Raw genomic sequence first — 16,248 nt, forward strand, 5'->3', positions numbered from 1 at the left:
TACTCAGTTTGTATCCAGTGTATGGGTTGGTTTATTTTTGTTTTTTTAATTTACTAGATGATCTAGATGATCATCTTTACTAGATGATGGTTCCTTCCAACCCAGTCATTCTATGGTTTTTAAACTGGAAATCTTGTTCTTTTTATTCACGAAGCACTGTTTTGTTTTGCTGCTTTGTGAAAGACAAGATTGTTACGTGAATCAGATAACTTAGGTGCACATAACGTATTGCTAGTTTGCAATTTAAAACAGTAGATGGCTTTGGCATTTCAAAGACACAAGACTGTAAAAATCTCTCACTTCAAATTGCCTCTTGTGAAAAGCACTTCCAGTCAGAATTCTGTAAAATAATGTGCTTTTCAGCAAAAGCAAGACTTCATTTCTTTAGTAAGGATGACTTAGTGCTTTCCATTTCAAGGTGGTATCTTTGCAATGTCCCTGCTTTATTCATGGTTGAGTTTTTTTGTTCTGTTCTAGCATGCAGGTGTTTATCCATATATCTTTGTTTAGGTGAAAGTGTTCAGAAGATAACAAAGGGGAGCTCTAAACTGGGGGGAAACTCCAGTGTCCTTTTCAAGGGCTCTGCACCTGAAATTTTTACTGAATCAACTTTTGAGAGCTTTATTTGAAAGAAAGTTGAGTACATCACTTGCAAAACAAATGGTTCTGTATTATATGAAGCAGAAACTGAAAGAGTATTTTTGGAATCTTAGAACCAGAGGTGTGTTATTTACTAATTGGACTGTTTCCTTCTTTCAGTGTTGAGAGTACTGCTTTGAGGCTAATCACAGCTTTGGGCAGCTCAGAAGTCCAGCCACAGTTTACACGATTCCTCAGTGATCCCAAAACAGTTCTGTCAGCAGAATCAGAGGAGCTCAACAGGGCTTTAATCTTAACTCTAGCAAGGGCAACGCATGTGACAGGTAAGAGCGGTATGCTGAGATGATGTCTAACTGAAGATTGAAGTCAGGCCACTTCTGCCATTTAACATAAAATCCCAAAAGTAACCCAGTCAAAATATATATTCCATAGTTTTCTTGCTTTGAAAAATGTTTACTTTGTGTTTATGAATTCTGATGTGATTTTTAGGAAAAAAGCTATCAAAAGTCAGATGCTGTATAAAAAGCATCTGTTATACACAAGTCTAGTGCCACCATCTTGTTCTCTTTATCCTGCTTTCAATTTCATTTCTGAAGGTTTGGATTGATTACTGATTCGTGGCATTTAAAAATAAAAATGCGGCATTGAGAGCAGTATGTTGCTCATGCAGAAACCAACACCTCATTTGCTTACCTTTAAGAAGTAGTACCGTGAGTTTTGGGTTTGGAAGAGTGAAAAGTTTTTCTTATGTACTTTAACATGCTAGGAACTTGTAGTGACAGTGGTCAGTTCTTGTTACTTGGTGAAGGGTATTTTCTCTAGATCCTTTGTTTATGGAAAAATACATGTTTAGTGTAGAGACTTGATGGAGAATGAGAACAATTGATTTTTGAAAAACTGATGGAACAGATCTTTAAATAAAGATAAAGACTTTTTTATTTAAAGGACCTCTTTGTTTTCAGTTTTTATGCTTTTGATCAATATGTAATTTTAAACCAATATTGGATGCTAGAAGGGGGTGGGGTGAGTTTTGTGTTTGATTTCTACAGCTTAATCACGCCCCATCCCTGGAGACATTCAAGGCCAGGCTTGATGTGGCTCTGGGCAGCCTGGTCTGGTGGTTGGTGACCCTGCACATAGCAGGGGGGTTGAAACTAGATGATCATTGTGGTCCTTTTCAACCCAGGCCATTCCATGATACTATGAACTGAGAAAAATGCTAAGCAGTTTTTTAAAGCAATGCAAAAGTAGCATCCAGCAATTACACCTCATTGCTCAGGTGTAATATCCTCAGGATTTTTAAAACATTTATTTAATTAATCAGCAGTAGCGTGTTCTGCTATTGTTAAAGAACATTAAATATAAAATGTTAAAATGGTACTTGCTATATTTCTAGCTCAAAGCCTATAAATAACTTCATTATTGTTAGTAGCATAAAATAGGTTATTCTGTGAAATAAATAAGATTCTAAAGGAAGGGACGGGAAAAGTTGGTCAAAAAGTGAGTCCTTTTGTATAACAGAGCCTTGATGCACGTTACTACAGAAGAAATAACAATAAACAACACTAGGATTGTTTTTACATGAAATTCTAATGTTGTCAATCCATTTCTTAGATTTTTTCACAGGCTCCGATTCAATTCAAGGAACTTGGTGCAAGGATATATTGCAGACTATCATGAGTTTCACTCCTCATAACTGGGCATCCCATACACTAAGCTGTTTTCCAGCTCCATTGCAGGTAATAGTTACGCTGATGATTTTATACCTGGAAATACTCAGAACTTGCTCTCTAAACAAGTTATTTTGCTTTTTACTAGTTGGTGGGATTCTTTCTCTGTCTGTGCTATGTTAAGTCTCTAAAAAAAGTGCTTGTAACACCAGTATATCTTCAGAAATGAATTAGCTTTTCCTGAAGTATTCTAAGGTCAAGTTTGGCCAGCTGGTACTACTAGAGGAAGGTAAATCAGATCTTAAAAAAATACATAATGATTGAATAAGCCTCTTGTGGCTGTTTGTTATGTGTTATTGACAAAACAGTGAGCATGGTGAGGAAACAATTTTGTCTAGTGGATTTTGATTACACAAGGAAATAGAAACTTATAATGTGCAAAGTTAGGCTAAAGTTGCCCTGTTGTACATTTATTTTAGGCTCTAGGTCACACTACATCCTACTTTCCTTCCAGGTATTCTTCAAACAGAATAACGTGCCTCAGGAAAGCCGTTTTAACCTAAAGAAGAATGTGGAAGAGGAATATCGAAAGTGGAAGTCTATGACCAATGAAAATGAGATAATCACACGCTTTTCGGTGCAAGGTTCACCCCCACTTTTCCTTTGTCTCCTATGGAAGATGCTGTTAGAGACAGATCACATTAATCAAATTGGTTACAGGTGAGGATACAAAGGTGCAATTTCAGTGTTTGTCCAACCATCCCCCCATTACCATAGCTAGAACAAACCACTAAACCTTAATCTCATAGCTTCTCTTGAATGAGGTTCAAGTAGCTCCTCTTGAACACTGCCACAGATACCAACTCCACCACCTCCCTGGGCAGCCATTCCAGTGCCTGACCACTCTGAGAGAAAATGTTCCTTCTTATGTCTAATCTAAACCTCTTCTGGTACAACTTGTGGCAATTTCCTCAGGTCCTGTTTGTTTTGTTGGCAGAAGAGGGCAAGACCCTCCTCATCACAACCTCCCTTCAGGAAGTTGTAGATTGCAATGAAGTCTCCCCTGAGCCTCCTGTTCTCCAGGCTAAACAATCCCAGCTCCCAGTAAAATTGCATTGGGCTACTAGATATGCATATTATCTATGAAATCATATAAAAATGCATAATGAAAGCACGTATTCTGTGCCAGAGTACTGACTCAGTCATTCATTGAAAATATTTCAGATGAAAATGTATTAAAAAGTGTGTGACATTTGTTGATTTGCTTCTAAACATTCTTGACTAGCTTTGTTTTTTTGGTTTTTTTTTTCTTCTATGATAGAGTACTAGAAAGAATTGGGGCCAGAGCTCTTGTGGCACATGTCAGGACGTTTGCGGATTTCTTGGTGTATGAATTCTCTACCTCTGCGGGAGGTCAGCAGCTCAACAAATGTATTGAGATTCTCAATGACATGGTGTGGAAATACAACATTGTAACACTGGACAGGTTGATACTTTGTTTGGTAAGTATAGTGTTAAAAGAAGAGCTTTTTCTGCTTGGAGTTTGGTAGTTGCTTTCTGTGATGCTTTTGTGAGAACAATTTTATTTTTATTTTTATTTTTTTTTAAGTTTATCAGCTTCAAATGTTGACTATTTGATAAGGAAAATAATAGATCAGTTCTGTAAGTAATGAAAAAGTCAGTCTTACAGTTACCTGAATCTGCAGGATAAACCTTTTGTGGTTATTTAAAGGCAACCATTGAAACAGTATTATTGAACTTTATTTTTTGTGCTGTGGATCTTTGATCTCAGAGCTGTGCAATTATTTCTATTTTTGGAAAAGTCAGGAGTGTAGTATGCCATTGTTTGGAAACAAATGGATAGCCCTGTGACTGCTAAAGTTATAGTCTTTTTGCTTGGAATTCAGCCTGTTTCATCAGAAAAATAGAGGAGAAATGGTGTTCTGTCTTTTCAGATTATCTTGTAAATTAAAGAAAAGTAGAACTTAGCCAGATAGAAATAAATTTTCAGTCATAATTGTACTAAGATGAGATTTTAAATTATAAAGCTCTTTGAGTTTTAATGGGGACTTCAAACTCAAGTGTGAATATGATAGAGTGGCTGGAAGTTCGAAGCAGCCTTAACCAATTAATGATAATGAAGCTATTTTCAATGGAGAGAGAAATAGAACTCTCAGGGAATATATTTGCACCAGGAATTTTTTGAGATTTTATTCTCTACAGAGTAGAAAAAGTGATGATTACTTTTCTCCAGTAATGGTGGAGCCTACCTGTGTTCTGTCTACATTCCAAAAATACAGCTGAGAGACTATATTTTCACTGTGGATTTATGTGCAGATCTATGTCATGTTCAGCTATACTGGCTCACTACTGTCTAGCGGTTCTTAAGCAGACAGCAGCATCAACTCTGTAATTCCATGTTTTCTTTTTGTTTGAAGGCTATGCGTAGTCATGAAGGAAATGAAGCTCAAGTCTGTTACTTCATTATTCAATTACTGTTACTCAAACCTAATGATTTCAGAAACAGAGTGAGTGATTTTGTGAAAGAGAATTCTCCAGAGCATTGGCTGCAGAATGACTGGCATACTAAGCACATGAGTTATCACAAGGTATTGAAGTTAATAAAACCATTGTATTCTAATACTTCCTGTAGAGTTCAGATCAGCTAAGAAGTCTTTTTTTCCTTGAAAATTACACGACAGTTCTGTAGATTCTTGGAGCTACTTAAGTAGTAATTTGTTTGGGTTAATATAGAAAAGCAATGCTGTGTTTATGTGATTGTGTTCAAATTATAATGCTGTAATATCCAAAGATGGGAGCATCTGAAGGGCTGATTAGAAACCCTTGTTCATTTAAATCCAATCATTTTAAAACTTTGTTTTTATTGAGATTCATCTAGGATAGAGTTCTTGTGCACCAGGGAGAAGGTATATTCCCTTCTGTTCTTATATGACTAGTACAACAGTTAGATCTACATTTTTCTCCTAATTATTAAAGTTCCTTTCATCTCCCCTGTGAGAAGAATACAATATCCAGACACGCCAGGGAAGAGAATTGATGAGATTTTAATGTTTTTGTAAACATACTGGCTTCTGCTGGCTAAAAAGAGATGTATGATGGAGCGTTCTATCAAAGGATACATAAATGCTGGATCAAAATAGGTACAACTAAACTCTCATGCAACTAAGCAGATACAGTTCTGATCCGGGAGCCTTTTGGTCCCCATTTGCTTCTGCACTGGTGGTACAGTGTCTTAACTTTCTAAAAGTGAATATGTAGTTGAAGACCGAATTATATTAATCTGGGAAGTGCTCTGTCATTGCTATAGAGCTACTGGGCTCAGTGTGGCTTGTGGAGATTTCAGTCACAGGTGAATACTGTGCACGTGCTTCAGCTGTACTCATTTGGTATTTGTTTACATTCCAGATCTTTCCCTGGTAGTAATTACATGTATCTTATTTCTGGTGTTCTGATTTAGTACATGATGCAAAAGCTTTCAGTGGTGTTAATTTCCTCTAGGTTTCCTCTTAAAACACTTGACAAGGGACACATAGCGACTAGTTGCTTTTAGCTTTGCCTTGGTTTACTTATTGCTCCCTTATGCTCCTTCAAGTGATGGTGAAACTTATGGTTTTTTTTCTGAATATGTATCTTCTGGTCATAACCATTGTGTGATTTCACTCAAAAGATAGTTTTTCTTCAATAAGCTTTGTGCTGATAACCTCTTATTGCAGTTATGAGTGGTAATGAGAGTTATGAAGAGTCTTTTAAAGCAGTGTAGGTGCTGAACATGGTGCTTTTAAAGAAATAGCTTTTAAGTTTGTTTGGTTTCTTTCCCTCCAGAAATATCCTGAAAAGTTGTATTTTGAAGGCTTGGCAGAGCAAGTCAATCCCCCAGTTCAGATCCAGCCCCAGTATCTTCCAATTTATTTTGGAAATGTGTGCCTGCGATTTCTGCCGGTGTTTGACATTGTAATCCATAGATTTCTGGAACTGCTTCCTGTGTCTAAGTCACTAGAAACCTTACTGGATCATCTGGGAGGTTTATACAAATTCCACGGTAAGTTGCCTGTGAGCGCAGGCTTTTATTCCTACTGTGGTGATGCTATTGTACTTCATCTCCTCCATGCCTAATAATCTGCTAACACAGTAATGTTTATTCCATTAATATTCTATGAATTGTGTGCACATTTCCACAAAGAAGTACAATATTTGATTAGTGCATTTCAGCCTTCAAACATTGAACATGCTTTCATTCAGGTAGCTTCTGAATGCATTGCTTCACACCTTTTCCTTTCACCCCCCATAGTAGTGAATACTTGGACTTCTGTCTTAACAGTCTTTCAGATACTAAGACAACAGAATACAGTTCTTCCAAAACTGTTTGTGAGAAAATTGTTTGTCCTGTTGGTTTTTTTTCACGCTTTATTTTTATTATGCTTCCACAATATATATTTTATAGATTATGCAGTTATGTTATGGCCAGACATCTTATGATGTTCTTTGTTTACTGTCTTTTCATGCCTGGAGTCTTACTACTTAATAGCTTTTAAATGTAGAGATGGTTTAAAGGATTTGCTTATTAACAGATAGTGTGATGATATTGACTTTGCCTGACTTCTGCTTGTCTCCACGCTTTCAAGCATAAGTGCAAGACAAAAGAAAGTCAATGTCGTATAATGACACAAAGAACATGAGTCTGTTCAATGCATGCTGTTTTTAAGTATATGCAATTTAATCTTGTCCAGCTCTTAGTTCATCTTTCGTTCTTGCTATCAGAAGTGTAATAATGATGCTAAGAGATATTTCTGTTCTCTTTGTTGTTTTCTTCTTGGCAGACCGTCCAGTGACTTATTTGTACAACACTCTTCACTATTATGAGAGACATCTGAGAGAGCGCACAAACCTCAAGAGGAAGCTTGTTCATGCCATCATTGGCTCTCTCAAAGATAATCGCCCATTGGGCTGGTGTCTAAGTGATACTTACCTCAAATGTGCTATGAATGCCAGAGAAGATAATCCATGGGTTCCTGATGACACTTACTATTGCAAACTCATTGGAAGACTAGTAGACAATATCCTTCTTAGTGTGCACTGAGCTGTACCAATGTCTTTCAACTTTGTTTTGTCAAAATGATCTATTTTCATCTACTCACCTATTTTGAGTTTGTTTTTAGAGGTGTGAAGAATGTCAAAGCAGTGGACCAATTAAGCAGATAAAAAATTGGCTGGAGATGATTTTAAATAAACAGATAGGAAAAGTGACCTCTCTTTTAGCAGTAGAGAGCTATTCCTTCCAATTACAGAAATCGTTTAGAAGATGAGATCAAAGTTGTAACGTGTGTCTTTATTTCTTTATTATTTTACATGACTGTGCTCTCCTAGCAAAAACATCTTGAAACGTACGGTGAAAATGAAGTACAGTACAGCTGTGTAAATATATCACTACTTAGATAAAAATGGTGATATTTATGCGTTCTGAAATGAACCTTAATTGCTGCACAAAGTAAGTTTGACATAAAACATGATGAAAATAAATGTAGAACAGAAGATTATTTTTCTCTAGTGCCATTACTGGTAATATGAAGGAGAAAAAAAGTTTTAAGATTGTAACAGTATATAGGTGAGGGTCAATATACGTTATATTATCAACTATTGAGATTGTTTTTAGGACAGAATAATACCTTTAACACAAACCTAAATGTTCTTAATTGTTGCTTTTTATTTTTTACATTTGTGACTACAGCTAATTTAAAGTACTGTGGAAATAACTGGTGAACCTAAGCAGCTCTGTTCTAGAGAGTAGCACTAGTGGAGTCTCTCTGGATGCCTTTTCTCTTAAGATTCGCTTTATGGGAGCTGGCCAATTTTCTACATTTTATATCTTCACTGATCTTCCCAAATGGCCTTTTCCTAATGTGTAATTTGGAATGTTTATTAGATCTATTTAAAGGAAATTAAAATTATGTAAAACACTGCTTTTATGCAAATGTCAGAGTTAGATCTTCTCAATATGTAGCTCTAATGAACTATTCTTCCTCGTGAAAGTATTTTCAGAGACTGAGCAGGTGCTCACTTTGCATAAACCATCACTGTAGAATTTCTAGCAGATCTTTTACGAAAGCAAATTAAAGGTTTCAGACTGCAGAGTAGAAAATTCTTGTTAATTTCATCTTGTCTCGGAAGGAGGTGCTCAATTAGATGGTTGGTGTTTTTTCTTCTACCACTTCATCAGGGAAGTTTATCCTCTGTATGACCTTCTGTATACAAGTCTTCACGTGTGCATTATACACATGTATTTGTAACTGTATTTATGTAATGTTTCAAGTGGTTTATATTCATGCACATGTCCAGATGTCTTATTTTTGTGCTGTGTCTATTTTACACATTCTTAGCAGTTTCTTTCAGTTCAGTTTTGTGTGTGTGGCATATACGTACAGTGTTAAACAATGTACTGTGTACGCTAGTCCTTGTTGGGGAGCTTTTTTTCCTTAATCACTGTCACCTATGGCAGGCAAATCACCTGGTCCATTTCCAAATTGTGACTGGAGATTCAACGAGTTTCCTAACCCAGCTGCCCACGCTCTTCATGTTACCTGTGTTGAGCTCATGGCGCTGGCAGTTCCAGGAACAGATGTGGGCAATGCACTACTGAATGTTGTGCTGAAGAGGTATGTTGGCTCTCTGTAAATGTTTTCTACAATTTATAATATACAATTGAAGATTGCTAAAACAGTTTGCAGTATTCATTTTCTTAAGGTTTTGTAATATTTAAATTAATTTAAACTTTCACTGTTTGCATTTATGTGTTTTTGGAGAGTTTTCCATTGGGTTCAATGGCACAAGACTGGAAAAAGTCCTTTCAGATGGAGTGAGAGATTCCATCATTTAATATATAGAGAAGGAGGAGGAAACCATTAGTAAGACACTGAATCCTGTGTGTTAATTAGAAATACTTTGAAACAGAACAGAGTTGCAAGGCCAACATTCTCTCAGGGTGCCGTAAATTTTACCCGTAAAAAAAATTTACAAATTTATTGATTCCTTGCTAAGCTGAAATGAAAAGAAGGGCCTAGTATTCCTGCAGAGATGATGCAGATGTCATCTTTAATCAGCAGGGACAAACCAAAATGATTTTGTTTTCAGCTTTATTCAGCTTAGTAATATACTATTGTTAGCTTTGTGGCATGTGGAGGGAATGAGTAGCTGTTATGCACTCAAGCTTGTTTGGTAGCAGTCATAGTGTGATTACACCCTCTGAGAAAAACATGCTTCTAAAACAAAATCATGTTGGACTAAAATTTGTCAAGTCATGTCATCATGGTACTTACGTTGCCTATTATGTCTCCTGAATAGCTGTGTGTGTTTGTATAGTTCAGTAAACTTCTTGAGAAATATTCTTTGTTTAAATACACCTTGTTGTAGGCACATGGAAAGTACAAATTGCAGTTATGGATTTCAGAGCTTGAGTTTTCTTTCTTTTTGTTCTATCTGTAGTCAGCCCCTGGTGCCAAGAGAGAATATCACAGCTTGGATGAATGCTATTGGACTAATTATCACAGCCTTACCAGTGAGTCAATATGTTGTATTTTAAAATAAAATATCATCTTCCACATAAACATTCTTGACTTTCATTTTAAATACATTTTAAGTGCATTTTAAAACTTTGTTCAGTTTGCAACGTGAAGGCAACATCTACAGATTCCTCAGAGGGCCATTCTGAAGGCTACTTGAGTGCTAGAAAAACATCTTTTTCTACTTCTGCAGCATGGAAGAAGTGAAGAAGCTTTCTGCTTTTCTGTTTTGTTTTCAGGCTAGGAAGAAAATGAGTGAATCACTCCTATTAAAAAATGTCATTAAATTCCACATGTCTAGTATTAATTAGGAGCTGGAACTACAAACTCAAAATTTTCTATAAGGCTTCTGATAGGAATGTAATTGTCTTAACACTTACATATCCTTTACCTGTATGTGTTTATATCATTCTCTCAACTTCCTGCGAAATATTGTTAAACTATATAAATATACCTAAGACTGTAAAAGCAAGTGATTGCAATATTAGTGGTCATGTTTCAGTAGATGTTTTGATCTTCTGAATGTAAGGAAAGGCTGAATAATTTTCTCTTATTTCTTGTTGGCTATGTGTGCAACAGTTGTCCTTGTGACCTTCTTCTTTCAAAGTGGTTTCTTTCTTTGAGGAGGAAAAAACAGCATGGATTTTGTCCTTCTTATTTTTGATCCATGGATTTCTCTGGAGCATTTTCCTTGAACCTTTGTTTATACTCTCTGACATTTGTACCTTGCTTTTTGTTTTCATGGTTTTTGGTCTGTCTGTGCTTGTACTCAGACAATTTTAGGTCTCTTTCCACGAAGGCTTTTAACGTCTGCTCTGTTCCTTTTGGTCTCTTTTACAGTAGCTCTCTAAATAATTAAATTAATGAAATACGTTGTGATAACATTATGTCCTTGAGTGTACCACATCCACAGACATGGATGTGTTTGTTTTGTATTATGCATCTTAATTTTCAGGTTCATCAAACAGGCATATAAACTGCTATCTAGTTGAAAACATCTTAAATATAACAGTGCTTCTCATCCTTTCTCTGCTGTTGTCTATAATGCTCTTTGCAGAAAGAATTAAGACTCTTTGTTTTTCCAGGAACCATACTGGATTGTTCTCCATGACCACATTGTGAGTGTTATCAATAGTCCCAGCTTGACATCAGAGACAGAGTGGGTTGGTTACCCTTTCCAGCTGTTTGACTTCACAGCATGTCATCAGTCTTACTCTGAGATGAGTTGTAGCTACACTCTGGCTTTGGCACATGCTGTTTGGCATCATTCTAGCATTGGACAACTGTCTCTCATTCCCAAGTAGGTGTAATTATATTTGATTATTTGTTTTCAATTTTACATGTTGTATATACTGAAGCTGTACCTGTAGTATTTATACCAGCTAATATGTAGGGAGTTGCACTGAAATCCACTCAATAAATCACGAGTCCTTTTTCAGCTCCCTTTCCCCCCCCCCCAGCATAGCTCTTATTATCTGTAAGTTTCAGAGCTCTCATCTAGAGTGTGACTGCTTTTCACGACTGCCTTTTGAAAAATTTGTATTAGTTGTATGCTTGTTTTTGTTCATTTAAACTTTTCCTAAAATGCTGATGGTGGTATAATTATAAGGTGTCAGCTACGGCCGGTGTGTCTTTAATTCTGGAAAGTACCCTGTAGCTGCTCAGTGAGATGCTTTGCTGATTGAATGACACAGTAGTGGCCCACTTAGTCATTAAGGCAAGGGAAAAGTACCACTGCATTAAAAAAAAATACTGATTTGACTTTCCACAGTGCTGTGTTAATGGTAAGACTAACAGCTATCATTTGCTAATAACAAGTTTTAACGTACTGGGCAAAAGTGGAGGTGGTATGATGAATTCCTGTCAATTGGTTGTGACCATTGATTTAAACGTAATGTTAAAACTCCAGAGGACAGCATTTCCACTGTACATAGCATTCTACTATGCTTAGGTGGGATTGCTTTTCTCTTTGAGAATATTTTCAAAACATCACAGTAATTTCTAAAACAAAGGCTCAGATCCATCGGAGATAATCTGATTCCTTAGCTGAATTTTGGGCAAAAGGAGGAAAAACGTCTGGCTGAAGTAATAAGTACTTTGGAAATATTACAGGTTCCTCACAGAAGTGTTGATACCCATAGTGAAAACAGAGTTCCAGCTGCTTTATGTTTACCACCTCGTCGGTCCTTTTCTACAGCGGTTCCAGCAGGAGAGGACACGATGCATGATAGAGGTAAAGCAATAGCTCTTGGATCACGTTGTACAGCATCTATTATTTTTGTACTGCAGTTATATTATAAAGTCTGACAGAGATCTGTCATAAACATTTGGAATTGAATTCTATACAAATAAAACTGTTTTTAAAAACAAGCACGGTCTAGATAAAAGGTAAACATGGTCAGCATCTCTCTAGAAGCTTCAAAACTTGTTCTTAACTGTTCATACTTAAATGGATTTTATAGGCTTTTACTCACAGCATACATTCAGTCAGTGGTGTTTAACTATTGCTTGCATCCCATATACCACAGTTTCATCAATACACCACTTAGGAAAAAAGAACCATGTGGTTAACCATAATGGGATTGTTTAGTCTTGCTCATTTGTCCATTTGTACTTGAAAGAAAGTAAACAGTTAAGAAACACAGATACTTTAAAAGCAGTACACATTTCTTAAGCTGTATAACTGTTTCCAGTGTAAAGTGCATTAAAATGTTTTCAATTTTTTTGTGTTTTTGGAGACAGATTGGAGTGGCCTTTTATGAAATGCTCCTGAATGCAGATCAATACAGCTCACATCTGAACTACATGGATCCTATATGTGATTTTCTGTATCATATGAAATATATGTTTACAGGGGACAGCGTGAAAGACCAAGTAAGCAAATCAGTTATCTTCCCTTATAGAAAATTAATCTTAGGAATGATTTTCACCTGTAGCAGTAAAACAAAAAGCTTTATTTTGGACTAGTCTCTCTGTAGGCAAACTGGGTTAGTTGGTACGCTTTTATGCAGTTACATCCTTTAGCTGCAATAGGTTTAGCATCTCAGATCTATGGGCTATTTTCTGTAGCGTGAAGGTTAAGGTACAGCTTGAAGGTTCTCAATGTACTATTATTTAAAGCAGCCAGTAGGACAAAGCTGTATAAAAATTTTGACTGTTTATTTCAAGACATATCTTTGAAGTTTTTCCTAAGTTTCTGTTTCACTTAATGTAGCTTGGCTTGTGACAAAGCAGGGTGAACTTTTTAGAAGTGTAGATTGTGTTAATCATTCTGCAGAGCTTTGTTATGGTCTTGTTACCTCAAGGTGAGGGACAGGGTTAAGGGTAGTTGTCACAAGAGGTCCATAACTTTACATGATGAATAAATAGAATGTTAACATAAATACTGTGATCTTTTTCCATTGCGCGTCTTTAATGGTCTTTATCAGTAGTAATGTGTCCAGATACTCCTGATTTACTAAATGCATTTCTGTCTTAATTTGTTATTTACTGTTGTTCTGTTTTACAGGTTGAGAAAATAATTTGCAATTTAAGACCAGCTTTGAAACTTAGGTTACGTTTCATAACGCACATCAGCAAAATGGAGCCAGCAGGTGTTCCACAGCAGCCTCTCAGTAACGGGTCACCAGCACAACAACCAAACCAAGTGCCTGTTAACGTTGCTCTGCCAGTAACACAGTGAAATGAAGTGTTAGGCTGGCCTTGATGTGAAGGCAGCCTTCAAGGTGAAGCATCATCTGAACTGAAATCTGGTATGCTGTATAAAAGGAAAGAGAACTACAGACAGATCTGTGCTTCATTTTCTTTTGCACAGTGAAGCTAATTGTATGCATGCCAATCTTCTTGACTATTTATATCAGACACTAAATGAGGTATATGTTGCCTTTCTTTAAAAGCACTGATTGAAGTTTCTCTGCAAGCAAGTATGTGGACTTCTCAAGAGTTTACAGCATTCCTGCTCACTACCCTGATATCAAGTCATCTGGATTTTTCCTTCCTTCTGTCTATGTGAAATCAAAGGACACTTGGTGGTTATAGTCTGGTTTAAAGAAAAAAAGAGACTTTTCTTATATTTGGCTTTTGCATCTTACAAATTTATATTCTTTTTGTCCAACAGAAGAATTTTTTATCATCATTTGGGCAGGTACATTAAACTGTTACATGGGATATCACCTACACAAAAAGGTTGCGTCAGTTGCATTATGACATCTTGTTGATTGAGAATGAGCTTTTGAAAGTAACTGACAATTTCATTTGTACAGTTTACATTCAAGGTGTGAGTGTGGTGGCTTTGATCAGCATCAATTACTAGACTGGAGTAGATTTTATAGAGGCTTTCTATACTGTATTTTCTGGAAGAGTACGTGCTCTGTCAAAGCTGTTAGAGATCTACCTTCCCATTTGGGAAATGCTGTAATTTTTATCAGGTCACATCAATTTCCCTGATATCTTATATTTTAGATTTGTATATTCTACTTTCTTTATCTGTGTACTGTGGTCAGCAGGTTTTGGTAATAGAGTTGAAATACTAAATGTTTTGTAAATATTCATCTTTTTAAATTAAAGAAAAAAGCTTTAAAGACAGTAGCAGTAGTAGTAGTAGTAAGCTTATTTATTTTCCATACACTTTGTGTTTAAAAATAAAGATGTACTGTAGCAAGTGCTTCTCAAGCAGACCTGAGAAGTGAGAATCCCATTGCGGCTTTGAAAGCTTCTGTCATCAGTGAAACTCTTAACACTTGTTCTCTTCCTAAGCAGTTTTTGGGGCATACAGCCAGAAAGAAATGCAGAGACAGCACATCTCCCGTCTGTTCTGCTTGCGTGTTTGGACTGAACTAATTCTAACGCTGCAGGCATTTTCCCAGATTGTCTTGCTTCGTATTCTAGCTTGATGCAGACCCAGAATATCCTTTTAAATATTTAAACTAGCACCTGTTTCCAGTCAGTGGGATTTCAGAGCGATGATGTATTGAGGAAGTTGGATAACACCATAGAAGCAAATAGTGTGAGCTGTTAACATTCTGTAAAGCTGTCTTTGTTTTGAATTTTGGCTTGTGTTTATTTTTTTTTTCCATTTCTCACTTAAGTCTGTGAAATTAATTTATTTGCTTTCTTCTATTACCTGTATTACAGGTAGCCAATATGGAACTGCAGACCTCCCCCACCTCATGCCAGTTTTACCAAGAATATTTATATAGTAAAACTTTCACAGTCTACTTCGAATGGGTCTGGTTGAGTCAACAGAGATTGATGTAAGGAAAAGGTTGGATTCCTTCTTTAACCAGCTGAGGGAGACTTCAGAAAATTTGCTAATTGCTTGGCTGTGTGTATAATACTGCACTGTGCATGCAGTGACCCCCTCACTAAAGAAGGATGGCATATGCCAGTTCAAGTGGTGGTCAGGTTCTGCTATAGGCTGCCTGATTAAGGGGAGCCTGTTAATGAGGCCTTCTTGCTTTTCATCTTCAAGAAGCATTGTGCTTACTGGCTCTCATCCTGATAGGGAATTTCAACTGCCCATACGTCTGCTGGGATGCAGCATGGAGCTCCAACTCCAAAAGATGGTGAATGGTTTTGGTTTTCACTGTGTCTTTGTTACAGCAGCATCCAGAAATTCAGCTGCAGAGGTTCTCTTCAGTCCTCCTGTTTCTTCTCTGCTGTTAGTGAGACACCGTTGTGTTTCAAGGCCAGGCTGGATGTAGCTCTGGGCAGCCTGGTCTGATGGTTGGTGACCCTGCACATAGCAGGGGGTTGAAAACATAATCATCGTGCTCCTTTTCCACCCAGGCCATTCTATGATTTTGTGATCTTCTCCCTGTCCCTAATCTTCCCTTCTCATGCCTGTTCGTTGTGTCTAAGCTATGTATATGCCCTTGTGTGTTGTGTAGTATTTTAGTGATTCCCACAGAGAATGATCTGGGACTTGGTGGTATGCATCTGTGCTGAGATTTGCCAGGAGTGAGCTGTTCTGTTGGGATAAATGAACTGTAATGATTAGTTTCTTCTGAGATGCATGTGAATCCTGTCCATGGCCTGCTGAGCTGGACTCATTAGGTTCCTTTCAGCTGAAGTGCCTTACCATGAAAAGCACAGGCTCTAGTTCTGTACTAAGCCTGCTGCAGCACTGAGCATTCAAAGACAGCTTATTATTTAACTTCCAATGTTGGTTTCTGTTCATCTCACAGTTCACAAATAGCTACCCCATGACTACAAGCACTGACAAAGGAGCAGGCAGAGAACAGATTCCAGTCCTGTAAAGCATTTGCAGTGAGCCTCTTACATGCTAATGTGAATAATGTCTCTGTCATTATGTTTCCTTTTTCTTCCTTTGATGTGAACTTTCATGAGAGCAATGGCAGGTGCATTTAAAATTAGTAAAACTCCTCTGAAGGTTGTTTAAAATA

At 36.9% G+C, this 16,248-nt stretch overlaps 1 protein-coding gene across 2 annotated transcripts in view; it reads left to right on the top strand.

Annotated features, from left to right (window-relative positions):
- The window catches only part of MED23 (mediator complex subunit 23), a 34,463-nt gene extending 20,032 nt beyond the window's left edge, over positions 1-14,431 (top strand). For both annotated transcript variants that reach the window (XM_015858505.3, XM_015858506.3), the window contains 13 exons: positions 760-923; positions 2,215-2,339; positions 2,785-2,990; positions 3,592-3,772; positions 4,709-4,879; positions 6,114-6,330; positions 7,109-7,345; positions 8,776-8,941; positions 9,768-9,840; positions 10,930-11,144; positions 11,957-12,077; positions 12,587-12,718; positions 13,353-14,431. In XM_015858505.3, coding sequence (XP_015713991.1) covers positions 760-923; positions 2,215-2,339; positions 2,785-2,990; positions 3,592-3,772; positions 4,709-4,879; positions 6,114-6,330; positions 7,109-7,345; positions 8,776-8,941; positions 9,768-9,840; positions 10,930-11,144; positions 11,957-12,077; positions 12,587-12,718; positions 13,353-13,526 — 2,182 coding nt within the window. In that variant the 3' untranslated portion in view covers positions 13,527-14,431. The remainder of the gene's footprint in view (positions 1-759; positions 924-2,214; positions 2,340-2,784; positions 2,991-3,591; positions 3,773-4,708; positions 4,880-6,113; positions 6,331-7,108; positions 7,346-8,775; positions 8,942-9,767; positions 9,841-10,929; positions 11,145-11,956; positions 12,078-12,586; positions 12,719-13,352) is intronic.
- The last annotated feature ends 1,817 nt before the right edge of the window (positions 14,432-16,248 follow it).

Source organism: Coturnix japonica, chromosome 3 (assembly GCF_054131305.1).
Source record: "Coturnix japonica strain WE chromosome 3, WE-NBRP24, whole genome shotgun sequence".
In the NCBI taxonomy this organism is placed as follows: Eukaryota; Metazoa; Chordata; class Aves; order Galliformes; family Phasianidae; genus Coturnix; species Coturnix japonica.